Raw genomic sequence first — 27,822 nt, forward strand, 5'->3', positions numbered from 1 at the left:
GCAGAGGCAGGCCGATTGCTGTGAGTTCGAGGCCAGCCTGATCTACAAAGCAAGTCCAGGACAGCCAAGGCTACACAGAGAGACCCTGTCTCAAAAAACCAAGAACCAAAAATAAAATAAAATAAAATAAAGGCTTATGCAGTGGCCTTCATCAGTCTGCTCTCACGCCAGCCTGGAGTACAAAGCACAGCAGATATATGAAACCTGCCTCAGCAAAATGGAAAGAAAGAAGTCCTGAATTTCACATGTGTGCTATGCCTGCACTCAACATACCATGTAGACACATATAGTATTAATAAATTAAAAAATTAAATATTTCCAGTTAAATTAAAAAAGTTAAAAACAGTTTTTCTTCTCCAACCCAGGCCCTATTGAATTTGAAGAGTGTGACCCTGCTAGTGCAGTTGAAGGTAAGCTGACCAATACACTGACTCATGTGAGAACTAGTGTCTTCTGCTTGTTGGGCAAGTAAGCAGGGACTGCTATCCATTGGTGCTAACACTGTTGAAAATTCAGATTTAATGATCTTAGATACTGAACCCAGGTCCTAACGTTTATTCTACTAGTGAGCCACAGCTGTATCCCAAGATAATAATTCTAAAAATACATATAATGAATTATGTAGTTTTTCCAGGTTTTAATGTCTTCATATGCTTATTTTACCTGAAGTTAAAAAGAGTATTTACCAGAAGAAAGGAGAATTTCATTAAGTGAATAGTCTATAATTTTTTAATGAACCATATTGTATTAACATGTGTTAATAAACTGTGATTGATTTAAGTCGTAGGCTTTACTAATTGATACTTTTTATTGTTGTTTGATCATTTGCTCACTCATTTATTAATTTGTTAGGCCTTTTTTGGGGGAGAAAGGTTTTGCCATGTGTCATAGGCTGGTAACATTTAAAATTCTCCTGCCTCAGCTTGTGTAGTGTTAGTACTACAGGTGTGAATCACTACTCTCGAAGATGCTTTCATTTCTTTCATCCAAAGTTTGTTGGACACTTAAGTAAAAATTTGAGTTTTTATGTTTTATATTTTTATAAAGAGTAGTTACATTTCTATTACTGTACATTTATATTAAAGGCATAAAACCAAGGAAAAGAAAGCCTTTTGCTTTGCCTGGAATAATTAAAAAGGAAAAGGATGCCGAATCTGTGTAAGTATTTTAAATTTTGCTCGAATTCTTTTTATTATTTATAAGTGATTAAGAATCTGATTTTGAAAAGAAAACATTGTTTTTTGAAAGTATTCAAAGTATATATTTAAACTGGGAGGGGAAAAAAACCTTTCTGAATGACTAGATCTGTCAGTTTCTCTGGTTTTACTTCATAGCATTAACTTTTCTGATTTATTACATTATAATTTGAAGGCATGAGAGACAGAGCTGATGTGCCTGGGACCTGCATGTAGAAAAAACAGAAGCAAGTCCTGCAAGTTGTTATATGACTCCCCCTTTAAAGTATAAAAATGTAAACACAGCTAGAAAGCCCTGTAGACAGCTTCACTGATCACACCAACGAATACATTCCTAGAAAGGAAGTACAGTTACAAGCACTTCAGAGGATGTGTGAGCTCTTTATGTTTTAACATTTATTATTGAGATGAGACGGTTCACTTTTGAATTTTAAAATTAATTGATATTATTTTAATCTTTATGACATGATTTCTGAAATATTTTTGTAGAGTTCAAACAAAAGCTATATTTAAATACCAAGATAGTTATTCTAAACATGATATAATTAGCAGATAGTTCTAATAATTGAATCACAAGACACTTCATTTTTTTTTAAACAGGGAATGTCCTGATGCAGATTCACTTGTAAGTAGTTTTATTTTCATTACAGATTTTCTCTGCCTTTCTTTCTTTCTTTTTTAAAGTTTTCTTTTGAGACAGACAGGGTTTCTTTGTATATCCTTGGCTGTCCTTGAACTAGCTCTATAGACCAGGCTGGCCTCAGACTCACAAAGATCTGCCTGCTTCTGTTTCCCAAGGGATGGGATTAAAGGCATGTGCCAACTTCAGTTAGCATCATTACAGACTATTTAAAATAGATATTTTTGTTAGAAAAAAATCATTTTTTAAAATCATTCTTCAAAGAAAAAAACTAACCATGCATTAATTTGATACTAAAATAATTTTAAAGATGCATCTCAGTTTTACATTGCAGTATACTTTTCTGCTAAATTGAAATACTTCTCATTCTCTTTGAGAAATGGATAATTTTACTTTTAAAATTGTAGTGGTACCATGTCAATAAAATTTTCTTTGGAAATGAGAGATTTAAAAAAATCTGCATCCCTTAAAAATGGAGGACCTTTTTAAATTCAGGTTTTGTTTACTTGTTTTTCGTTTTTCAAGATTTTTTCTGTGTAGCCCTGGCTGTTCTGGAAGTCACTCTGCAGAACAAGATCCAGCTCAGATCAGCCTGCCTCTGTCTCCAGAGTGCCGGGATTAAAGGCCTGTGCCACACTCCCTGCTTAAAAGATACTCTCTCTTTATGCATTTGGCTTTCATTTAAGACATCATTTTAGAATTTATAGCAACAAGGTATGGTCACCGTTTTTCTGTATTCCTTTTTTTTTTCTTTTTTTTTTTTCTTTTTTGGTAAATGTGATTATGAAGAATTGAAGAAGATAACAAATTGAACTCCCATGGGTATAGTGTAAGAGTAGATTTATCAGATGCTTTAGATAATGTGTAAACAGATCTATTTTTTTTTATTGGATACTGATTGTGCTTATTAGTGTAGGAGTTTGATTGGGGGGGGGGGCGGTTTCTAGACAGGGTTTCTCTGTGTAGCCTTGGCTGTCCTAGACTCGCTCTGTAGACCAGGCTGGCCTCGAACTCACAGAGATCCACCTGCCTCTGCCTCTCGAGTGCTGGAATTAAAGGCACGCGCCACCACACCTGTTTAGTGTAGGAGTTTGAATACTCTTGGGTTTTTTGTTTATTTTGTTTTTTGCTTTGAGACATTTTAATCTTAAATGATTTAGCATTGTAACAAAATTAAGAAGTGAAAGTACTTTGTAAAACGCTGTCTTACATAAGCTAGATAAGCTGGTATTTTTGTTTTCTATTTTAGCTTCCAAGTAAGAAAGTTGTGGTTTATTAATACATTTATTTTAAAATTGAGGCTGGAGAGATGGCTCAGTGGTTCAGAGCAGGTACTGCTCCAGTATTTGACTCTCAGCCCCTACTCATCAGGTAGCTCACAACAGTCTAGCTCTACTTCCAGGAGATCAGACACCCTCAAACTTCCTCCTGCACCTTTGAGTACATCATGCACATAAATTCATGCAGGCACACACAGATATACACAAATAAAAACAGAAAGCAAATCTTTAAAAAAGAGTATGAAAGTTAAGAGTGAACAGTTATCAGAGAAGCTTAGCTAATTGGCAGTTAGTAGATGTAGTTGATAGTTATTGTAGTTCTCCTTGTGTGTTTATAACATCTGATGGTTGCAGGATTCAGTTAAACCTTTTATTATTTCAAATATTTTATCTGTATATGTATTCTCTTTTTAATTCTTTCAGCTAAATGATACAATGATTGTTATCTCATTTTACACTTTACATATAACTATCAGGCTTTAGGAAAGGGCTAAAGAGAACATGATGTTCTAGTTTTTTGGAAGAAGAAATAAGTAAATTTTACTGTGGAAATGAAAAATTCAGCCAGGCACCGTGTCGCACGCCTGTAATCCCAGCACCCTAGGGAGGCAGAGGCAGGTGGATCTCTGAGTTTGAGGCCAGCCTGGACTATAAAGTGAGTCCAGGACAGCCAAGGCTACACAGAGAAACCCTGTCTCAAAAACCAAAAAGAAAAAGAAATTAAAAATTTGTTAAGTTAGAAAAAGAAACCATAGTTTTCTATCACCATATTGGCAGTACATTTTAAAAGGTATCAATAAAGGGACTTTTTTTAAGGCAAGTCAGTTTAGAAATCAAGTAGTTGGCTAGCAAGAAAAGGATATAAGATTGAAACAAACAAGTTTCTTTTAAAAAAATATAAGTAATGAATAATCATAATGAATGCTATTCAGAGAAGATGCAAAATGAAACAGACACACAGTAGTCATAACATTGGCAGAAATGTTGATACACATATACCATTGCATGTACGTTAATATAAATTGGAGCAACCTGTTTTCTGTTTAGTTTGGCAATATTTCCCCAAATAAGAAGCACACATTATTTTAAAGCCAATAACCTTCTGCTCGGTGTTTACAATTATGATTATATTTATATAACATCTGTATCTTCTGCATTCTCTTCATTGAGGTACATACATATGTAGAAACCTAAAAGGGGGAAATACTTGTCTTTATTTTTCAAACTTCATATCAATAAAACATATTAGCAATATACTAGAATGCCAAAATACTCATCAAATGAGGACTGTTTAAATTATTGATATAGGCAGATTTTATAAGGAATTAGTTTGATCTATACCTGTTCATATTGGAAAGAACATTCTGAGTAAAAGAATGTGATCTCTATCTCAAAAACAAAATATGTCAAAAAGTGATTGTGGTGACTTTAGGCAGAATGATTATGGTGATTAGCAGGAAAGGAGACTGATTTTCTTGTTGCTTCATTTTGCTTATGGCCAGTTATTATTTACATACAAGCTTTTCATGACCTTATCTTCTGTTTATTTTATTTATTTAAGACAGGGTCTCACCAGATAGTAGTGCACATGCCTTTAGTTTCATTACTCAGGAGGCAGAGGCGATCTCTTGAGTTTGAGGCCAGCCTGGTCTACAAAGTGAGTCCAGGACAGGCAAGGCTACACAGAGAAACCCTGTGTGTGAAATAAATAAATAAATAAATAAATAAATAAATAAATAAATAAATAGACAGAGTCTCTATAAATAGCTCTGAGTGTCCCAAAACTCACTTTGTAATACAGGCTGTCCTTGGAGTCACAGAGGTCCACTGGCTCTGCCTTCTAAGTGCACCATCACACCTGGCTCTTCTGTTTTTTGTTTTTTTTTAAAACATCAATAAGTTGTTCTATAGGTAAAATATTGTTCATTTCCTTTTTCTTTTTAAAAATACACATTTTGAAAACTAATTTGATGCACTAAATTTTTGGAGGTTGCTCAAGAGAGTATAGATTGTTTTCTTTGGAGGGGCGGCAGGCATTTCTCCAAGCAGAGATTATGAAACTTTGCATTAGTTTGGTTGCATTGGTTGGTTGGTTGAATTCACAATTCTGCCTCAGTTTCCCTAGTGGTGTGGTGGGATTACAAGTCTGTGCAATGCATATAGTATGGTTTTTTAATGTTTTTTTTTCTTTTTCTTTTTTTTTTTTTTCCTTTTTTTGAGACAGTGTTTCTTTATAAAACTCTGTCTTGGAGCTCACTGAAGGCTGGCCTTGAAACTCAGAGATCTGCCTACCTCTGCCTCCCAAGAACTGGCATTAAAGGTCTATGCCACCGTGCCTAACTACAGTGTGTTTTTTTGAAGAAACCACTGCTACAACTGAATTTAAAATGCTTAGAATGGTCTCTTCTGTTCTTCATATTGTTATTGACATGATCTTCTGTACAATAGTGAGAGTCCTGATATAGAAACTATGGGTTAAACGTATGGAGATACGTAGTGTAATCTGTGTGTTTATATTAGTATTAGAGTTCCTCAAATAGTTACAGCATTTGGAAACTTAGGTAACTCACTCATTTTGTTGTTGTTTTTATTCTTATTTTTTAAAATTTGTGTGTACCTGTCTGTGTTTGCCTTCTGTGTGCGGATGTCCGCAGAGGTCAGAAGAAAGTATCTGATTTTTTCACCCGCCCACCCTTGGAGGGGGACTTAGAGATTGGTGGTGAGCCACTGGACGGGGCGCTGGACGCCCAGCTTGGCTCTTCTGGAAGAGCAGTAGATGCTCTTAGCTGCCAACTGTTTTCTCCAACCCCATGCCTTAAAAAAAGAAAAAAAAATGTAAGCAGTACAGTTCAGATTGGCTTGTTTGACTTTTCACAATCTCAGGTGATTCTTCCAGGTTGTTGTAGATATGATAAATTTATTTCTTTCTGTTGCTGGGATTAAAGGTATGGCCAACATACCTGGCTCTCAGTAATATTTTATGCTATGATTGTTAATCTTTAGTGTCTTTGTATATTTGTGTTGCCATTAAAGTAATTCTTTACTGTTTTTCCCTAGAATATTCCTGATGTAGATGAAGAAGGTTATAGTATTAAACCAGAAGCAAATCAGAATGATATCCTTTTATGATCTGGGTATACTTACTGGATTGTGTTGGCATATGCATAGCTATAAAAATAATGTCCTTCTTAAAGCCTCTTCTATATTCTTAATTGACTGTGTGGGTGCTCTGTTTGTACATCTGCATGCCACAAGAGGGCATCAGATCCCTTTATAGATGGTCGGGAGCCACCATGTGGTTGCTGGGATTTGAACTCAGGACCTCTGGAAGAACAGCCAGAGTTCTTAACTGCTGAGCCATCTCACCAACCCTGCCTCTTCTATTTTTAATTAGCTAAAATATGACTGTTCTTCATTTTACATGTTTTACTAATTAAAGCTAGTAGTTTTATTCCTGCCCATATATATTACTCTTAGAAGGCTCTCTTCCTTTTTATGCATGTGTGGAAAACCAGTTATTCAAGTTAAGTTAGAAACTGAATTTTTTTTAACTCATACTCACATACCAAAGAGAACCACTTCTACTCATCCAGTGACTCTGACTCTGAAGATGAAGAACCAAAGAAGTACCGGATAGAGATCAAGCCTGTGCACCCAAATAACCTGCATCACACAATGGCTTCTTTGGATGAGTTAAAAGTATCCATAGGGAATATAACACTGTCTCCAGCAGTATCTGTGAGTATCTGAATGTAAGCCAATTTGACCTGTACATAAAAGCCTTTTTATTTTACTTCATCTACCTACAACTGGCTATTTTTTAAAAACAGTACTTTTTTATTAATGTGTGCTTGTGTACAACGCGTGAAGAAAGGAATATGTACATGTGGCATAGGGTATGTGTGGAAGTCAGGACAGCCTTGTGGAGTCAGACTTTACCTTACATGGGTTTTGGAAATCAAACTTAAGTTGTAATGCTTGCTTGTGTGCCTGATACTTTTTTTTTTACCTGCTGAGGTATTATACCATTAATAGTTAAATTTAAGAATAATAAATAAATAAAAACTAAATCATTGAGCAATAGTTAAATATACTTGTTGGGAAAAATTTTACTTTGTGATTCTTAAAAGGATTTGCTTGTTTGTGTGAATGATATTTTGTGTATCTGTGTTGCCCCCGCCCTCCTCCATTGAGGACTTGTGCTTGTTAGGCAAGTGCTGTACCACTGAGCTAAATCACCCTTTTTTATTTTCTTTTGTTATTTTATCTTATTTTTCACCAGAGCTGTTAGGTATGTGGATATTTGCTTTTGTGTATATCTGTGGACCGTGGTATGAAGTGCCTAAGGAAGGCAGAAGAACAGGAGTCAGACCCCTTGGAACTGGAGTTTTAGATAGGTTACAGACAGTTACTGTTTTAGTCCAGAAATAGCCGCACAAACCACTCAGACACTGATCTCAGTCAGATATGATGATTTGCTGAACACACACTCCAAGACTGATCATGATCAGGAATGCAGCCCAGACTTGGGGCTGAACTGTGACGCTGACCTGCTCTCAGGATGGGCTTTTTATAGGAAAACCACACGCAGAAGGCAAGGAAGGGCAGTGTTACATTTTAATTCATTTTGGCTTCCTAGACCAGCTGACCTTTAAGCTGATTGGTCCCAAGTGAGGTAAGAGAGGTGGTGATTAGGGGTCTTCCAGAGTGCAAAGATAACAACATGAGTAATGCAGCCGTTGAGTCAGGTAAGATACGAGGTTAATCTGACCTTTTATTTGTTGTTAGCAGTGTTAATAACTTTTGGCAGGCAGATACTAAGAATTTGAACTTATTTTCACCTCATGGTCAAGATGGAGACAAAGACAAAATGGCTATAGTAACACTAAAGGCCAAAGCAGATCTCAACAGGTGCCACATGCCATAGTGTGCTGGGAACTGAGTCTGGGTCCTTTAGAAGAACATCCAGTGCGTACAATTTTTGATCCATCTCTCTAGTTCAGTTTATAACTCTTAGAAAGACAAATAAGGTTTTTTGAGGTAGAGTTTCTCAGTGTAACCTTGGCTGTCTTTGAACTTGCTCAGTAGACCAGGCTGGTCTTGAATTCAGAGATCTGCCTCCTCATTCCTCCCTAGAGCTGGAGTTAAAGGTGTACACTACCACCACCTGGTGGAAATATTTTTAAGAAAACAAAAATGTAGAACATTTATTATTTGTTTTAGTCTATAAGCAATACTGTTTGTCTCTGGCAAAAGATTATGAACTGACATAGTTAATGTTTTCCTTGTCTAATTTCAAAGTTTTTTCTCTTTACGTTTTCAAGTCTAATATAAAAATATGTCATGAAAATTAACTTAAAGATTAAATTCAATCTTTGTTCCTTTTCCCTCTGTAAATGCTGGATATTGAATCTGGGCCTTTGCTTACACTATGCAACAACTATTACTGAATGACATTCCTAGCTATTTTTTGCATTTTTTGTTTTTTGTTTTCCGAGACAGGGTTTGTCTGTGTAGCCTCAGCTGTCCTAGACTTGCTTTGTAGACCAGGCTGGCCTTGAACTCACATTAATCCATCTGTCTCTGCCTCCCAAGTGCTGAGATTAAAGGCATGTACCACCACACCCAGCCTCTTTTTCTTTTTGAGTTTTTATATTGTCTTTCATTGTAACATTTGCATTTGAGGAAGAAATAACATACTAATGTAGCCAGTAATTTGTCTCAGCTGTTGAGAGCTATGTTGGCCCAGGTTCTATTCTCGGATACCACTGTGGAGGAAGTTGTCTCTGCTCTTCACATGTGTATTATACACACACAATAATGATAAAATTAAAAATAGTATGGTAATAAATCCACTGATAATGTCATACGATGAATTCAGAAGTATTACAGGAGAAAGGCATGTCTTAGAATATTATCATTAATTAAAAGCTGTTTAGCTTAGTAATTTTTCTCACCAGTTTATGTTACCTAATTTGTATATGTATTTTATTTTTTTAACTTGTTGAGCCAATGAACTTTATTAGAGTTACTTACAAGACTACTGAGAAGGAATTGCTTACCAGAGCACAAGAGACTCAAAGACAGTGGCTAATAGGAAACTCAAAGCTCATACGATACAGGTTATGAACACTGGAAACCTGGAGAATGGTGCACACCTGGGGGCTTTTCGACAGGTTAAGGAGCATCCTATCTTGGTGGCTCAGTTTATCAAACCTTTTTTAAAGAACTATAATTTATCAAAGTTTCATTAGAGTTAAACATACACAATGCTGTCAGTTTTAGAAGCTAGTTTGAGGGTTGTGTCTCCACTTTAAATGTGTCTTAATTAAAATTTTAATATATCATTTTTGAGACAGGCTGACCTAGTTTATGCTGCATAGACCAGGCTGGCCTTGAACTCACAGAATTCTGACTGCTTGGATTAAAAGTGTGCTACCACATCTGGCCCTAATTACACATTCTATTTATTCTGCAAATACATTTGTTTTGGAGGTATTTTTCTCTTAGACGTGCACTTGTGTTCTTGGATATCAAACCATGGGAGGAACATTTGCCAAGCAAGCAAGCAAGATTCCCTTGGTTCGATGCCCAGTAACACAGGCAGGGGACTGGAGGAAGAAATGATTTTTGATTGGGAGAAGAAGGTTCTATAATTAAATATTCAAAGATTTGCCTCAAAGGTTTCTGAAGTGGTGTTTTATCACATCATGATTATTTTAACATTGATGAGTATTTAGTTGTAAAGGAATTTGTATATGTGAAGTGGAGAGTTGTGAACCACTGAAAATTTTTATTGTGTAATAGCATAGCTAATTAAAAATACACATAAACAAAAGCTTAGAGGATGGATAAATATTGTTATGAACCTCTTGCTGAGCAGTTGAAGTCATAAGTATTTTTAAAAGCTTTGTGTCTCATCTGTTTTGTCTGTGTGTGTGTTTTAATGAATGTATATTAACTTTATACCCAGGAAATAGTCAAAGAAAAATTTTAATAGTCAACATTGGATTTAAAAGGAAGACATCTTTGCATATGTTTCGTTTTGTTGCCTATTTGGGTAACTTGCATAATATCCCTCATAACCATGTATTTTAAGATGTGTATGTTTTAAGTAGGATTTAGGAGGAAAGAGACAAATTAAAGAATTCAATTTTATACTGAACATTGTCTTTCTTTTTCTTTCCATGCACTGCCAGAGACACAGTCCAGTAAGTGTCAGATTTTATATTTTGCCTATTGACTTTTAAAAGTCAAATTAAAATAAATCACAAACTTGATTTTCAGAAATATGTTAAATTTATATTATTAATACATTTTGTAGTATTTTGCTGTAGATACTGTCTTAATATTTTAGGTACATGTATTTTGCTTTCTGAATTCAATTACTACACTATAGAAGTTATGCTTATATTTAAAGGTTCATTTATAACTACTGAATTTTTATATATTTTCATAAATGCCATTTACGATTAAGTAGATTTAGTAAAGTCAACATAAACTACATTCTTATTAGTAACATTTTGCCAAATATTTTGTTACCAAATAAAACTATTTGTTTAATAATACTTAATTTTGCATTTCTGTTTTAGGTGCAGATGAATCGGAATTCATCTAGTAAGTTTGATTTAGGAATTGGTTATTTTATCTTGTTTTTTTTTGTTTTGTTTTGATTTTTCGAGACAGGATTTGTCTGTGTAGCCTTGGCTGTCCTGGACTTGCTTTGTAGACCAGGCTGGTGTCCAACTCACTGCCCGGCGATTTGGTTATTTTATGTCTATAAAAATATCACGCATGCCTTTAATCCCAGCACTCAGGAGGCAGAGATAGGTGGATCATTGAGAGGCCAGCCTGGTCTACAAAGTCTTCAAAGCAAATTCCAGGACAGCCAGGGCTCTGTTATATAGAGAAATTTCTTTTTGAAAATTAAAAATACAAAAAGGAATATTAAAATGGACTGGGGATCTAGCTCACTTGTTAACATACACCTTGGGTTCAAACCCCAACACTTTGGCGGAGGGGGATATGAAAATGTTTTATAAAATAGTAATCCGTAAGCGATGGTGGCACACCCCTGTAATCCCAGCACTTGAGAGTTCGAGGCCACCCTCGTCTACAAAATGAGTCCAGAACAGCCAAGGCTATACATGGAGAAACTCTGTCTTGTAAAACAAAACACAACAAAACAAAATCAATCAATCAATCAGTCTTGAATACAGTTTTAGCACAAATGAAAACAGGCATTGAATTAATGTTAAATACCAAATTTAAAGTAAAGATTTTACCATTAAAAAGAAATACGTGATGATAAATGTTATAGAGAGAATGAGGTTAAGTGGGATTAATGCAGAGTGGAAGATAGTGCAGCAAACCAGAAGGAACATCCAGAATAAGTGAGGGGAAAGTCAGGGCAAACAGGCATAGCTTTCAGTGTGGTGCTGCTCTGATGTGCTGCAATGCCTGTTTTGAATAATTATATATTTTTATTTTATGTGCATTGGTGTTTTGCAATGCATATATATAATCCCAAATTTGTATATCGTTAGCTTTGGAATATGTAAGCATATAGAGGATCTTTTAATTAAAATATTTTTCTTCTCAGATTATTAGTTTCATATAATACTTTAATTTTTTTAATTAGATGAAGAGCTAACAAAATCAAAGCCGTCTTCTGTACCCATTGAGTAAGTTCACTGTTTACTTTTTTAATTGACTTTGTTATAGACTTTATTATTTCAAGCAAGTTTGGCTTAAGATCAAAACTGGGTGAAAGGTACAAAGATGGTCCTTATATATTCCCTACCCTTACATCTGCCAAGCTTCCTTCTCAAAAATCCCTCACCATACTAGAACATTGGTTAAGCTGATGAACTTGCATCTTGACACAGATCATCCAAAATTCGTAGTCCATAGGGGTCACTTCAGTTTTGTACCTTCTCTGGGTTTGAGCCACTTCCTCCTTTTTCCCTCTTCTCCTTCACCCCACCAAGCCCCTCTTTAAAAGACTGGCATCGTAGCATTTTTAGCCAGGATTTTTGCTGTACAGAAATCTCATGCTTGTTTATTCAGTCCTTTTTTTTTTCTTTTTTTTAAACCACATTTAGGTTTTAAGTATTTTCCTTTTTCTTTTTTTCCCTAGAATTTTGAAGTTACATGTTAGTCGTGTTGTTTTCTGAACTATGAAATTTATGTTGGAGCTTTTAGATATTTTAATTTTTTTCATGTGAAACTTCTTTTTATGATGGTTTTCTAAAAAGCACATATAACGCATTTGGCCTTGGTAGCCTCACAGCTTCCTAATAAATGCTGATTATCTTAGGTTCATACGTGTCTGTTTTCAGTTTTTTATGGAAATTTTCTTACTTCTATTTTTCATTTTCTCCCTCACTTTTGATTGTAACTTTATAGAATGGGCCATTTGCCATGAGCTTCAATATGAAGCATCTCAGTTATGATGAGAAGGCAAGAAGCCAGATAGCCATCTTGCTGCATCTTTAAAAAGGAGAAGGGGGGAAAAGTAAAACCAGTGCTCCCTGAGTTCCTTCTCACTTCTCTGCCAGCAAGAGGACTTTCTTTGTTTAATGCTTTTACATGAGTGAACGTTCAGTTTCGTGGAGTGGATAGTTACTATTATTGATATTGAAGTGGATAGTTACGATTATATGGTACCTGTCAGGTACCAAATGTGCATCGTGCTGGTATTTATTGTATTTACTACTTTAAAAGATGTTGTTTAGGGCCTGGAGAGATGGCTCAGCTTTTCCAAAGGTCCTAAGTTCAATTCCCAGCAACCACATGGTGACTTACAACCATCTATAATGTGATCTAATATGCATTGTATACATAATAAATGTATCTTTTTCTAAAAAAGCTTAATCTCTAAAAGTCACGTAGATAGCTATGATAGTAGACATGTTGTACAAGATATGACATGTTTGCGTTGGTGCATGTTGAAATAGTAGATATGTAGTTTTAGGTCATTGTAATACTTTTGACAGAATAAACACACATTCAAAATTTCTTACAGATTTCACTATTTAAATTTTATATCCTAGATTATGCTAGACCTCAAGGACTGTTTAGAATCTATTAGCTGTGTCTGTTGGGTAGCTCTTCTAGAGTGTTGCTTTTCTTCATTTGTAAATCTGAGATTATTGTTCTTCATACTCAATTTGTGTTTAGCAAGGTATGATCAAAGGGGATTAATCTTTACCATTTTTCCTGCCAACAAGATGTTATATTGTATATTCTGCTTAATGCAGTTTGCTAAGTCTGTTGTCTAAATTTCTCAATGTGTCCAACTATTTACTCACATTAATTGAACTGTCATAATTCTGTGGAGCAAAAACAAATGGCTTCCTGCTAATAATAATCTTGCTAATCCTTACTTTTAAAACGGCATGCTAGGAAAGGGACCAATGACTTACTTGCTTGGGACCCCCTGTTTGGATCATCTCTTGATTCATCTTCTTCAGCGTCACTAACTTCGTCATCATCAGGTAAAAACAACAACCTAATAAAATAAAATATATGTATATGAGAGATGTTTTATTTTTGGGAAAATAGTAGCTGTACTTTTTCTTAATTGGTTCATTTATGTATTATGTTTAATCATCTAAAGCTTTTCTTTTTAAGTTTGTATTTAATTGTGTGTTCCACCATCACTAGTGAAAAACAAAGCACACCAGAACACTTAAGAATGGAGACACTTGTAATCATCTCTTCAGTGGCTTCTAAAAGCACTGTCTGAGGGATATGTATGCAGATAAAGTATTCATTTATAAAAACTAGTGTTAGTAAGTATTGTTACTAGTTTTCCTTATAGAGTAAATTCTGATTATTCAAAGGAGTTGATGTCACACTTATATATGGATTGGCTTAAGTCCACTTGAAATGTCACTTGAACAGGCCTCCTGAAAAGTAATTTATGTATAAATGCCTCTGCTGTGGTAAGCTCATTCACAAGCTTAAATATTGAGTCTAGTTCAGTGCTAGACAACTATATCTTTAATAGCTACTAGGGACATGTTGTAGTCACTCAGGTTGGTGTATATTTCTTCAGAATATACCTTCAAGTACAAGGACAGCATGGAAAGACTGGTGTCATTTGAAAAGAAAGGCAGCAGCCTCTGAATCTAAACTTGCTATCTTGCCAGCTTTTGGCTGCCTTCCTTAAGCATGAATACATACTTTCATGTGATGTGCTTTCTAATGATAGTTCCTTCCTGTGAGTTTATTTTCCATCCTGTGGCTGCCTTTTCTTTTGGTTTCTTCCTACTGCCTCCTGTCACGTCTCCACTCCTTCACTGATGACCAAGGACTTTATTTTTATTGTATTTTATTTTCTCAAGTATTTGCTTAGGCTGGTTCTTAATGTGTTTGTAATTTTCCACATTTGTAAATGTGGAGAAATTGCTAATTATATTTTCTTCTCCTCACTATTTTTTTTCAGTGTTTGAATTTTTGAACAAAGGCTTGGAAATAATTTAAGGGGTAGTATGACGACTGAGCAGGTGATGCTGTGGCTAACCTAAGGCCCTGAGTTCCGTCCCTGGAGCCCACGTGTAGAAAAGAGCTCATTCCCACAGCCGTCCTCTGACCTCCATGCACTTCTCTCTGTTTTACTTTGGGTCTTATTCCTGTGAGGAGACACCGTGACCATGGCAACTCTTATAAAGGAAAGCATTTAATGGGGGCTGGCTCACAGTTTCAGAAGTTTAGTCCATTATCATGGTGGGAAGCATGACAGTGTGCAGGCAGACACGGTGCTGGAGGAGCGAGTTCTACATCTTCACCTGCAGGCAGCAGAAGGAGACTGTACCACAAGAAAGCCTGCCCCTACAGTGACACACCTCCTCCAACAAGGCCACACCTCTAATATGGCCCAAGCAGTCAAACACATGAGTCTATGGGGCCAGTCCTGTTCAAACCACCACATTCACACACTCAAAACTAAATTTTATAAAGATAATTTAAATATTTGCCTCTGTAATTCATTTTTGCTTTGATTATACCAATGGATATATTTTAATTTTGATGATATACATTTGAATATCATTTAATATGATAAAGGTATTTAAGTATGGATAATTAGATATTTAATACTGATTTTTAAAATTAAAAAACATTGCAAATGGCATTGACAAACTACCAAATTAATAAAGGATTTAAGAAGAATTAAAGTATTACGACTATTTAAAAATAAATTATACTGGTTTGGAGTAAACAGCAGATTAATAAATTCTTTAACATTTTTAATTATTCTGAAGAATATTACAGTGTGGTTCTACTTAAATGAGATCATAAGGTTTAATTAAAGTTAAATGTGCTATTTGGCATTCATATTATTCTGAAGGCTCAGCTGCAAAACCTTGATCTTACATTAATTACACATGCTGATAGTAAACCTAGTTCAGTTTTACTAACTGACCTGCTAGATTTAATTTATATATATGCATATATATATAATTGAAACAGGAGTAACAATTTTGTGTTAGTTTTGTTAGTAGGTTTAATGATTGTTTTGAGGAATTGTGAATATTAGCAGTAGCTTTGATAAAAGAGTATTTGATGGACACATTATCAGTATTTTAACAAATACTCTTTATTAAGACTACTGGAAAATGATCTTTGAATCCTAAAAGCTCTTCTGTCTTTATTTAAGGATTGCTACATACTAATGCTTTTCTTCACATTCTCTTTTCTCTCCCCTCAGCCAGACCCACAACTCCTCTTTCTATAGGCACCATTGTTCCTCCTCCAAGGCCTGCCTCCAGACCCAAGCTTGCTCCAGGCAAACTGAGTGGCATTAATGAAATAGTATGTACTGAAGATTTTTTAAAGATTCTGTAACGGATTGTGGTTTTTTATTTGTTTTTGAGACAGCGTCCCAATGTGCAGCCCTGGGTATTCTAGAACTCACCAGGTAGACCAGGTTGGCTTCAAAAATGATGTAATTATTCTGACTTAAGATACAGTTGTTTTTCTATGTTCCCTGCATGGCTAAATGCCTTCTTCTAAAGTCCTTCAACAATAAGAAGATTTTCCCAGTCATACTTCTCTCTCACATATAATCTAAAAATCTACTAGCAAAGTAACAACTGCCTAAGAGGAGAGACTTCCTTTTAAAAAGTTGGATGTTTTATACAAGTCAGTATCCAGTGACTTAAAACAAACAAGTTCATGTAATTTTGCCTAAAGCTTAATGTTTAAGGAATGTTTAAGGGGTGTATTTTAGGCCTTACTGCCAGGAGATTCCCAGGGGGCATGTGTCTGTTATACATGGTAGCCTGGAGTCCACAGCAGTCAGGTGACAGAAGAGTACAAAAGAAGAGCTAGCACTGGTTTTCAAAAGTATCAGTAATGGCAGAAATACCTGTGGTCTCTATCAGTGAGTCCCAGGGTAGTCTTTTTGCCTCCTGTGTGCTGTTATATCTTTCCCCCAAATTGCTATTTAATTACCACAATTGCATTTCTGAAAGCCAAGCTTATTTTATTTTTTCATTCTTACCAATCTCCAGCAGTATAATTATTGTGGTTGTGTATTTTAGCGGAATGTAGAAGGTACTTTATTAAGTTGTCTCAGCAGCCCGCATCACCCTTTCCTGTCTTTCCAGCCATTCAAAACTTTCTGGTGTTCTTCAAACACAATATGTTCTTTGTTGTTTTCTTTTTTTGTGTGGGGGACTGTAAGGAGATAGGCTTGAACTTCAAACAGGAACTGTACTGTGCATGGTAAGCACACACACAACCATTCAGCTGGTTCATGCTGTTTTACACATCCGAGTTTTCTTATTGTATCCCTCTGTTGGAAGTGACACTTCATTAGCTGCCTTTGGTCACTTCTCCAGCCGACCGATTGTTTCAGTCTCTGCATATTCCCATATATTTGGCTTGTGTTTCAATTAGCGTGCATGTCACATTGTGTAGCCTTAATATCTGTTCCCTTTACTGCATTATGTGTTAGCCAGTTTCGTGTCTACAGTAGTTTGCATACAGTAGTTTCCATTAACACATGGTACATAGATAGGAAATGTACTCTGAATGGAGGCTCATGTGTGGAATTGGCCCCTGTTTAGTGTCTTAGCCCAGTGGAAGTGAGATAAAACACTAGCTCCTAGTGCAAAGGAGAAGGTTAATTTAATAGAAAAATCACTAAGTTTAAAAACTTTATGTATTTTATGAATGAATGCTCTTGTCTGCAAACCAGAAGAGGGCATCAGAACCCATTATAGATGATTGTGAGGCACCATATGGGTGCTGGGAATTGAACTCAGGACCTCTGGAAGAGCAGCCGGTGCTCTAGAACTGTCTTTCCAGCCCAAATCACAAATCACCTTTCCCCCCTCATTACAAAACTTGTTTCCCCACTAAATCATGTTGGAAAATACAGAAACACACACAAACACACACACACATGGGGGGGGGAGCGGGTGGGCGGGAGAATCTCTTCTATATATCACCAAGAATAACTTTGATAATCATTGTTTTCCTACTGCATAAATATTTGACCAGAGACAATAAATTAACAGTTACTATAAGAACAGACATATTAGCTGTTCTGTATTTGAAAAGTTTTATTAAGAGCACTGGCTGTTCTTCCAAAAGGTCCTGAGTTCAATGTGATCTGGTTCTCTTTTCTGGCATGCAGGTGTACATGCAGGCAGAACACTGTAAACATAGTAAATAAATCAATCTTTTTTTTTTTTAAATAGAGTTTCTGGGGAGATGGAACCTGTTTTTTTGGCAGGTTTAAATGACTTAATGTATATAAACTGTAAGGACATTGTTGAGTACAGATGATAACTTAAAAAGTTGTTATGAAGCATATTTTAATGAATATTTTACATATTTTTTACTTGGAACTGTTTTAGAAATGTTTTTATCTATTGTGAATTACTCTTATTTTATAGTTTTCAAGTTTCTTTAAAAGTAGTAGAATCCTGCCGGGCGGTGGTGGCACACGCCTTTAATCCCAGCTCTCGGAAGGCAGAGGCAGGTGGATTGCTGTGAGTTCGAGGCCAGCCTAGTCTACAAAGCAAGTCCAGGACAGTCAAGGCTAACAGAGAAACCCTGTCTCAAACAAACAAACAAACAAAGAAACAAACAAACAAACAAAGAAACAAACAAAAAGAAAGAAAGAAAGAAAGAAAAAGTAGTAGAATCCTTTGTCAAGTAAAATCATGAAAAGTGGAGTCTATAGTTGAATGCTTCCATCAACCTCCCCCTCTTCTTCCTTGCCATCCTCCTAGACACTACTTCAGGGGCTTCAGGAAGCAACAGTTCAAGTGGCTGTAGACTATGCCATTGTATAAATTTTCTACTTTAAAAGATGTTAGAAATTAGATAATTATTTCTAAGTTCTCATTATGATAGTAACAGTAGAGCTGTGCTTTGTAGACATTCAATATTTCTTTCTTAAGTGATTTTAAAATGAAATCCATGGACTAAATGATATGCACATTTATTTTAGACCAGTAGTTCTCAACTTTCCTGAAGCTACAACCCTTTAATACAATTCTTCATGTTGTGATGACTCCAGTCATAAAATTATTTTTTGTTGCAACTTCTTAGCTGTAATTCTGCTACTGTTATGAATCGTAATATGCAGGACATCTGATGTGTGACCCCAGTAAAAGAGTATTTCAGTGTGGTTGCTAAGCACAGGTTGAGAACCACCAGTTTATTCTTTTGAGGATGATTGCATTATTGATCACTAAACAGTTGGTGCCCTCCTTGTCTGTCCCAAGAAAGCCCTTACTGTCTTATAGTAGTAGCCTCAAATGGAGTCTTAGACTAGCAGCATTAGTATAATATGGAAACTCAGTAGAAATAGTCTCTGACTGTACCCAGACAAACGGCGAATCCAGGAGAGTGGTCCGGCAGTTTTGAGTATTAGCAAGTCCTCCATTAGCGTGCAGTAATATTTGACAGCCACTATTTTAAAGCAGTTCTATCCTATAGATATATGTACAACAACATATAAACATTTAAATTTTGGTAGTAAAAGCACTGAAATCCATTTTATTATATTTTACTTAACATATCAAAAACATTTTAATGTATATTTACAAAAGCTTTTGAGATTTTTGCACTTTTTTTACAAGTACATTGTTTTCAAAGTTCGCTTTTATACTTACAACCCATCTCAATTTGCACTAGCAATATATATAAAGCAAGTTCTATTGGTGACATTACTGGATAGTTATATTCTAAAAGCAAGAAAAGAGCCATTTCCCCCTTTCCATTAAGTATTATAAAATGCACTGTAAAAATGCAGCCACATCACAGTAGCTGTGAGGTCATCTTGCTACTGGAAAATTTTCCCCAAAGTAGTTGAGCTGAAGACTTTTTTAAATTTTTAAGTTTTAGACAGTTTGTGCACTTCTCTGCATAAATACACAGATGTGTGTTTAGTCGTTTGTTCTGTTTTTCAACCCATTAATCATAGTGATTGATGAATCACTAGAAAGCTGTATTCAAGGAAAATTTTGTTTAAAAAATTATGAGTGAGGGAGAGTTACAGATTGTAAATAGTGAAGTCTTATGCCTGTAAGTTTTTGTTAATATAGCAAAAATTTGATTAATTTAGTAAGTAAATGTTTATATATTTTTAATGTCTTGCAGGTGAGAACAGTATTTTGTTTGTTTACTATTTCTGTAATCAGGAAAAGGCTATTTTTAGTTAAGCTAAGTATGTCTTCAGAAGCAAGTAGCATGCCGTAGGAAGTACTGCTAGTGTGTTATTGGAACAGTTGTTTTTGAAGGAAAAAGTCCACTTACCAATGTGAAAGATAAAAGAATTGGGGATAATATTTTTCCTGTTCGTTTTTATATGTTACTTTCTAGTTACCTTTTCTAGATTAAAAAAACAAAAGAATTAAGATTTTTCTCAAACCTTTGCTTAGTGTAAGCTTTCTGATAAGGAAGTATTTCAAGAACTGCAAAGAAAAATGTGAGCACATTTGTAAACATAAAGGCCAAGTAGCATTTAAGGAGGAAAGTATTTGCAACAAATAATATTAAGGGTTAGTAAAATTCAAATAATAACACTTTTCAAAGCCTTTCTTCAAAATGAAAATACAGGGGCTGGAGAGATGGCTCAGTTGTTAAGAGTACTTGTCGCTCTGGCAGAGGCACAAACATTGGGTTCTTAGCGCCCTGCTTTGGTCATCTGTACCTCCAGCCCAGGGGATACAATGCCTGTATCTGGCCACATGTAAACTGCACATAAACACAGGTACACAAATATACAATAAAACTTTAAACATCATAAAAATATACTTTAAAAAATTATATTAACTAGAACATGTAAAAATTGTCTTTTCTTATTCCATGACTCATCTGTTATGGTTGACAGGCTAGTGGGGAGTGGGACTTTAGCTACCACTGCCAGCAGTATAAATAAGACACGGAGACTTACATAGTTAAAGGTTAGGGTTTTAGCTGGGAGACTGCTGCTATCTAGACCTGACCCAGCTGTTCTGCCTGGGACCCTCTTGTGTGGCTAGCTCTTCTACTTCTCTCTCATGGTCATGTCTCTCTGTTCCCTCTCATGTCTGCCTCCAAAATGCCTACCTTTGCTTTCTTCTCTCCAGTCCTCTCTCTCTCTCCTCCACTTTCTGCTCCAGCTATTGGCTGTCAGCTCTTAATTGTAACCAATCAAAAGCTAGACAACACCTGATGCATCTCTTTGGTTGCCTAAGACATTGAGGGGTGCTGTAAATAGGAAGCCTGCAATGGACCATAGAAATGACAGGACCAAAATCCTGCCAATACTTAGCTCTCTGCAAGTATGTAATTAACAGTAGATATACAGAGACATTTCTTCTTACTATGAGAAGGAAATTATCCCAATAGACAGGATACAGAGAAGCAATCTCATGTTTATAGAAATAGTGTACATATCTTTCTGGGAACTGGTTTGGTAGTATATGAAGAATTTTTATTGCACTTCTGAGTACCATAGTAAGTATACTTTTTGAAATACAGAGAATATTTTGTGTACAAACCTTCTTGATAGCATTGTTTTAAAATAGCCTTTTCATGTTTCAGTATTTTCTTGGAAGTGATTTGACATATCCAATACTTAGTTAAAAGACACTCATGGAAAAGTTGTTCGGATTGTTATGACTTAAAATATTTCTCTGACAAGGAAAGACTTTTTAGCATTTTGATAAATAACTTTCTGTTTTTAAGCCCAGGCCATTTAGCCCACCTGTAACTGTCAACACCAGCCCACCTCCTACTGCTCCCTTAGCCCGGGCAGAGAGCAGTTCTTCTATCTCTTCTGCTGCCTCGTTGAGTGCTGCCAACACTCCAACAGTAGGTAAGTGCTTATTGCTGGCTATGAGAGTTACATACAAGGCACAATCAGCTTTACAATTACACATGTACAAAATATGCATGTATACATACACACCTTCTCCCCCTGCCCATTCTAGTGAAGCAAGTTGTTTGTTTTTTTTTTTTTTAAATATCTATAGCCCTGGCTGGCCTGGAACTCACAGAGCTTTGCCCGCCTCTGCTGGGATTTAAAGGCTTATGCCACTGCACCTAATACCACATAAAGTTGTTTTTTTTTTTTAAGTTTTATGTACAAAGACCAGTGTCAGCTCTTTTACTGAGTAGATGGCCTTGAATAATTAATTTTCAAAAATTTTCTTAGTTCAATGTAATGAAGCTTATTATGTCCTTTGCGTAATGATGGAAACATTGCCAGCACATGATTAGTCTGTATTTATGGATGCCACTCCAGTAGTTTGAATAGATACACACACACTTTTTTTTTCTTTTTCCCTAGTAAAAAGTGAAAAAGTTATCATCAGAATTTTTGTTTTTCTGGACATATACTTGACACTTGTAAAACTGACCACATTTCCTAGACTAGGCTTTTTTTTTTCCTTTTGGGGTATTTTTGTTTTTGTTTTTTCAAGACAGGGTTTCCTTTTGTAGCCCGGGCTTTCCCGGTCTCACTTTGTAGTTCAGGCTGGCCTTGAACTCACAATGATCCGTCTGCCTCTGCCTCCCGAGTGCTGGGATTAAAGGCATGCGCCACCACGCCTGGCCTAGACTAGGAATATTTAACTGTTATTGAAAGCTATTATGGATTAGTCAATGTATAAACTGTTTAAGAGAATAACATTCAGTGCAGTCAGTTCTAACAGTTGCATTTGTAAGAAGGTTTGTGTTTTGGGGACACAAGAGCTAGTTGAGTGGGTACGAGTGTTTCCTCTTCTTGTAGAGGACCTAGGCTTGATTCCCAGCACAAACATGTCAGCTCGCAACTGCCTGTAAACTCCGTTTCTGGAGGATTCTGACATAGGTTAATTTACCAATGTTGTGCACATATATAACACTCAGACACAAAAAAGGAGAAGAAAGTTTGTGTGAAAATCATTTTCTTGAAACATTTTATTCAATGAAAGAATGTGTGTTTGTAGTGAATTATTTATTTCTGTAGAAATTTAACCACAAATACTAAAAAATAGTTATTGGGCTGAAATTATTTACATAATCTAAACCTTAGCAAACAAAACCAATGTTTTACTGTATCAAGGTTTTACTCAGGGATCTTTTTTATTCAGGCTTCTTAAAAGTTCTCATTATTTTTCTAACTTACTGTCACTGTGGAAACAAACACAAAGCTGCTGAAGCGTTCCAGCAGTGTTTGAGGTGCAGCCATGTCTAGTCCAGTTACAGCTGCCCTTCTTGGTCCTACAAGCATCTGTGTCCGTGGGCCTTAATAGAAATGCAGACACTTAAAGTCAATTTGTTTTCCAGGTGATTGTGATGCATGCTGTTTATGAATGACCTATAATTAATCTAATTTAATTAAAATCTGTTTAATTTGTCAAAGCTGACTTACAAGAAGTGCATCTTGTTGGTGTGATGATTGTAAAAATAGCATGAGTACTATAGGCTAGAAGGAAGTGTGGGTGGCTTGACTTCTAAATGTTCAAACCCCATAATTCTACGTGACTTTTACATAGTATTTTCACATTTAAAACTTATATAGAGTATAACTAATAAGTGTGTTTTAATGAACAGCCCTATTTTCGTTTGTGTATGTGGTTTTCTTATATTTCTACAAAATTTATACTTTAGTCATAAGACTAGGTGGATTGGCCCTACTGGAAATTCAGCAGGTGGTCTGAGCAACCAGAATAAGCGTTAGCTTTCCATTGTATATGGGGATGTTCAGCTTTTTGATATGTAGTTCATGGTAATGCGATTTGTAAGTGTTGAGCTGCATTCACTTCTATCCTGGGATGCGCACAGTCCATTAGATACGCCTGTTTCAGAAGCCTTTCTTTTGCGATGGAAACACTTAAGTTGATTTTGACTGAGATGGTATCTATTTGTTTATTGTTTCAGTCTGTAATGTTGACAATAGGAGATCCAGTAGCATTTAACAGAGATGAGGCAGGCAAGGCAAATGGATAACCAGATTTTTGCACCAGAGGGTCTTCAGTTTATCTAGAAAGTTCTTTCTTTGCTGTGATTATTTGGCTCTGTTTAGATTTGAAGTTGTTGACTTTTCTTGTTTCTTGAAAATGTTTTCTTTCCCTGCAATATTTTATCTTATTTAAATGTGGTAGAAGATGATAATTTGATTGGGACACTCTCTGAAATTGAAAAGCACTGTGAGACATCACCAGGTATTGTATCAGAAGCAAATATATGTGTGACTAATGCTCCTAAAGCTGTCTGAAATATTTTACTCATATTTTTCCTTTTTCAGCAATGTATGGTGTGTCTGCAGTCAAGAATAACCCTAAAATTAACTGTCTCAATTTTGTGCTAATTATGTCCAGTCACTGTACAAGACCAGATCTCTAGTTATAAAAATGCATACTGATTTTGCATTTTCTTCCATCTTGCCTAAGCATTTAAAATCAATAGATTGGAGCTGTCAAAATAGAGTGGTTAGAAAAGAGACAAAGTATATCAGCTTTAAAAATGTGATTAAAAGGGTTGGAGACTTGGTTCAGCAGTCAAGAGCACTGGCTGCTCTTCCGAGGCCCAGGTTTCAGTTCTGAGAACCCATATGGTAACTAATAGCTGTCTGTAACTCCAGTTCCAGGTATTGCATGATCTCAGCACACAGGGAAACATGCAGGCAAGAGATCAGTGCATACACATAAAGTAAAAATAAATAATAGTTGAACATTGAGAGCAAAGGCCACATGGGTTCTGTGCTGAAGGAATTAGGTGTGAACACCCAGTGTTGAAGGAAGGCCCTCTGTATCTGTTTTGTTCTAGATGCTCACACTCTGTAGTTTTAGAAATTAAAGCTATCTAGATACGTAGCAGTTAAACTAAAACTGGAAATGAAAATAATCCTTATTAAGAACACAGATTGTTTTCACTTCTAAAAATGCTTAAATAAAAATAAAGAATAAGCTTATTATTTAACACAGTAATTATTTCTTTTGTAAGTTCATTATTTTGAAGTCTACATGCACAATATGGTTTTGAAAACAAAATTAGAAAACATAAATGTGAATATACGAAATGGTAAGTAGTTTTGAGCTCTCCCCCCCCCCCCAAATCTTCTAACGCTTTGCTTGCCTGTATTTCATAAGAAGCATGGCAGTTTGAGGGGAAATTAGTTAAAGAATTATCATCATATAGCCAAGTTGGAAAATTTAAATAAATAACTTGACTTGGTAAAATATTTTTCTTTTTTTAGTTTAGTTTTTATATCAAACCTGGGACTTTGTAACAGCTTGTCAGTTGCTCTGTCATTGAGCACCGGTTTGGCTGTGTGTGTATACAGAGGCCTGAGGTGAACAGCAGGTGTCTTCCTTGATTGTAGCCCACCTTAATTTTTTGAAACAGGGTCTCTTCACTAATTTTACTAGATTGGCTGGCCAGAGAGATCTGAGGATCTACCTGTCAGCCCCTCTCTAGTTTATAACTGGGTTATAGAACATGCCCTGCCGTGCCCTGCTCTGTGTGGGTGCTGCAGTGTACAGTCAGCTGTGTGTGGGTGCTGGCAGTGTACGTTCAGCTCTGTGTGGGCGCTATAGTGTACAGTCAGCTCTGTGTGGGCGCTGCAGTGTACGTTCAGCTCTGTGTGGGTGCTGCAGTGTACGTTCAGCTCTGTGTGGGCGCTGCAGTGTACGTTCAGCTCTGTGTGGGCGCTGCAGTGTACGTTCAGCTCTGTGTGGGCGCTGCAGTGTACAGTCAGCTCTGTGTGGGTGCTGGCAGTGTACAGTCAGCTCTGTGTGGGTGCTGTAGTGTACAGTCAGCTCTGTGTGGGCGCTGCAGTGTACAGTCAGCTCTGTGTGGGTGCTGGCAGTGTACAGTCAGCTCTGTGTGGGTGCTGTAGTGTACAGTCAGCTCTGTGTGGGCGCTGCAGTGTAAGTTCAGCTCTGTGTGGGCGCTGCAGTGTAAGTTCAGCTCTGTGTGGGCGTTGCAGTGTAAGTTCAGCTCTGTGTGGGCGCTGCAGTGTACAGTCAGCTCTGTGTGGGCGCTGCAGTGTACGTTCAGCTCTATGTGGGTGCTGGCAGTGTACGTTCAGCTCTGTGTGGGTGCTGGCAGTGTACGTTCAGCTCTGTGTGGGTGCTATAGTGTACAGTCAGCTCTGTGTGGGTGCTGCAGTGTAAGTTCAGCTCTGTGTGAGGGCTGCAGTGTAAGTTCAGCTCTGTGTGGGCGCTGGCAGTGTAAGTTCAGGGCCTTGTGCTTCTGTGGTCAGCACTTCATTAACTGAGCATCTCCCCAAGCTTGTTTGTTTCAATTTTTATAGTCAAAGGAGTAGCAAGTGCTAATTTTATCTATCTGTGTGTTTATATTTATTCGTGGGCTTTTCAAAGGAAAATATGAATTTCATATTTAATAAAAAGCCTTGGTACCATTGATGACTAGTTTTTACAACCTTCTAGTGATATAAAAATAAATAAATCCATGAATGCACAATTCCTATATCTATGTATGGCATTCTGTTTTTATGTGGCCTATGTACATCCTTTATTTTTTTAAAAAAGATTTATTTTTATTTTATTATTACATATGCAGTGTTCTTCCTGCGGGCCAGAAGAAGGCATCAGATCTCACTATAGGTGGTTGTGGACCACCATGTGGTTGCTGGGAATTGAACTCAGGACTTCTGGGTGCAACACCCCAGTGCTCTTAACCACTGAGCCATCTCTCCAGCCCTACACATCCTTTAACTCATCTTCAGACTACCTAGACTGTGTAGTACATGATGAATGCGCCGTAGATGGGTGTTACACTGTGTTGTTTAGGGAATGAAGACAAGAAAAAGTGTTTCCTCACATATGCTGTCTGCTGAACCTACAAATACAGACCCTTCAGGTTCAGAGGAGCAGCCGTGTAATTCTCCTTATTGAGAAAACCAGTGGACTGGGATATAGTTCACAAGTAGAAAGAAACCTTGCTTCTTATGCATGAGTTTGGTTCTCAGGACTGCCAAATAAAACAAATCACAAAAAGTGTGTGTTGATGAAAACTGAGAATCTCTGTGCAGTGTTGGTAGGACTGTAAACTTTATAGCCACTGGGGAGAACAGTAGGGCAGCTCATCAGGAAATTAATAAGATTAAGTGTGTAATCTAGCAGTTTGACTTCTAGGTACACATCCAAAAGAATGAAAGCAGGATCTCAAAGAGGTAGTTTTTACACCTACTTGTAGCACTACCATTTACCATAGCATTTACAGTAGCAAGAAATTGGAGACATGGGAAAAATGTAACCTGTGAATGCTATAGAATATTATTTAGCCTTAGAAAGGGAGAGAATTCTGACATACTCCTTCACTATAAATAAACATCCAGTACATTGTGCTATTAAGTATTATTTGATCCAATCTCTATGAGGTACTTTAGAGTCAGGCTCATGGAGACAGAAAGTACAGTGGTGGTTGCCAGATGCTGGGTAAAGTGGGGCTGTGGGCATGGAGGGTAGTTGTTTAGTGGGTATAGAGTTTCAGTGCTGTGTGATTTAAAGAGCTAAGGAAATAGATGGTAGTGATGGCTGTACAGTATTATTTGTATTTATTTCTTTGTATTTTAACTATGCACCTAAAAGTTGGTAAGACCAATGAGACTCTGCCTTAAAAAAAAAAAAAGATGGGAGGTAAGGCCACAAATTTTGTTATGTTTTACCACAGTTTAAAAAAAAGAAGAAGAAGAAGAAGAAAAGACCCTCCACAGTTGAGTGGAGAGTGGGGTATGACTTTCACACGAACTCTGGTGCCTCACATTTGACCATGTCCCCTGGAGGGGGAGACCTGGTGGCACTCAGAGGAAGGATAGCAGGTTACCAAGAAGAGACTTGATACCCTATGAGCATATACAGGGGGAGGTAATCCCCCTCAGGAACAGTCATAGGGGAGGGGAATAAGGGGAAAATGGGAGGGAGGGAAGAATGGGAGGATACAAGGGATGGGATAACCATTGAGATGTAACAAGAATAAATTAATAAAAAATTAAAAAGAAGAAGAAGAAAAGACCCATCTTTCCCTAAAAATGTGCTGTCATTAAATTCTGATGCTCTTCTACTTAAAATGTTAGAAAAAAGTCGGTGGATTCAAACTTAGGTTCTATAGAGATTTTTGCATGTCTATAACCATGCATTTATAGTTGAAATTGGTGAACTCATACTAAGTTGGCCTTTTTAAAAAACAGATCTCTTGAGTTTGAGGCCTGCCTGGTCTACAAAGCTGTCCAGGACAGCCAGGG

At 36.5% G+C, this 27,822-nt stretch overlaps 1 protein-coding gene across 3 annotated transcripts in view; it reads left to right on the plus strand.

Moving 5' to 3' along the window:
- Positions 1-27,822, plus strand: part of FCHO2 (FCH and mu domain containing endocytic adaptor 2) — an 87,811-nt gene that overhangs the window by 43,406 nt on the left and 16,583 nt on the right. For 2 of the 3 annotated variants that reach the window (XM_084802685.1, XM_084802683.1), the window contains 11 exons: positions 366-410; positions 1,086-1,158; positions 1,797-1,821; positions 6,174-6,231; positions 6,679-6,854; positions 10,316-10,327; positions 10,709-10,733; positions 11,758-11,800; positions 13,524-13,615; positions 15,832-15,935; positions 21,315-21,444. In XM_084802685.1, coding sequence (XP_084658811.1) covers positions 366-410; positions 1,086-1,158; positions 1,797-1,821; positions 6,174-6,231; positions 6,679-6,854; positions 10,316-10,327; positions 10,709-10,733; positions 11,758-11,800; positions 13,524-13,615; positions 15,832-15,935; positions 21,315-21,444 — 783 coding nt within the window. The remainder of the gene's footprint in view (positions 1-365; positions 411-1,085; positions 1,159-1,796; positions 1,822-6,173; positions 6,232-6,678; positions 6,855-10,315; positions 10,328-10,708; positions 10,734-11,757; positions 11,801-13,523; positions 13,616-15,831; positions 15,936-21,314; positions 21,445-27,822) is intronic. The other variant, XM_084802684.1, reaches the window with a different exon arrangement.

This window comes from Acomys minous (genome assembly GCF_964271855.1).
Source record: "Acomys minous genome assembly, chromosome: 11".
NCBI lineage: Eukaryota > Metazoa > Chordata > Mammalia > Rodentia > Muridae > Acomys > Acomys minous.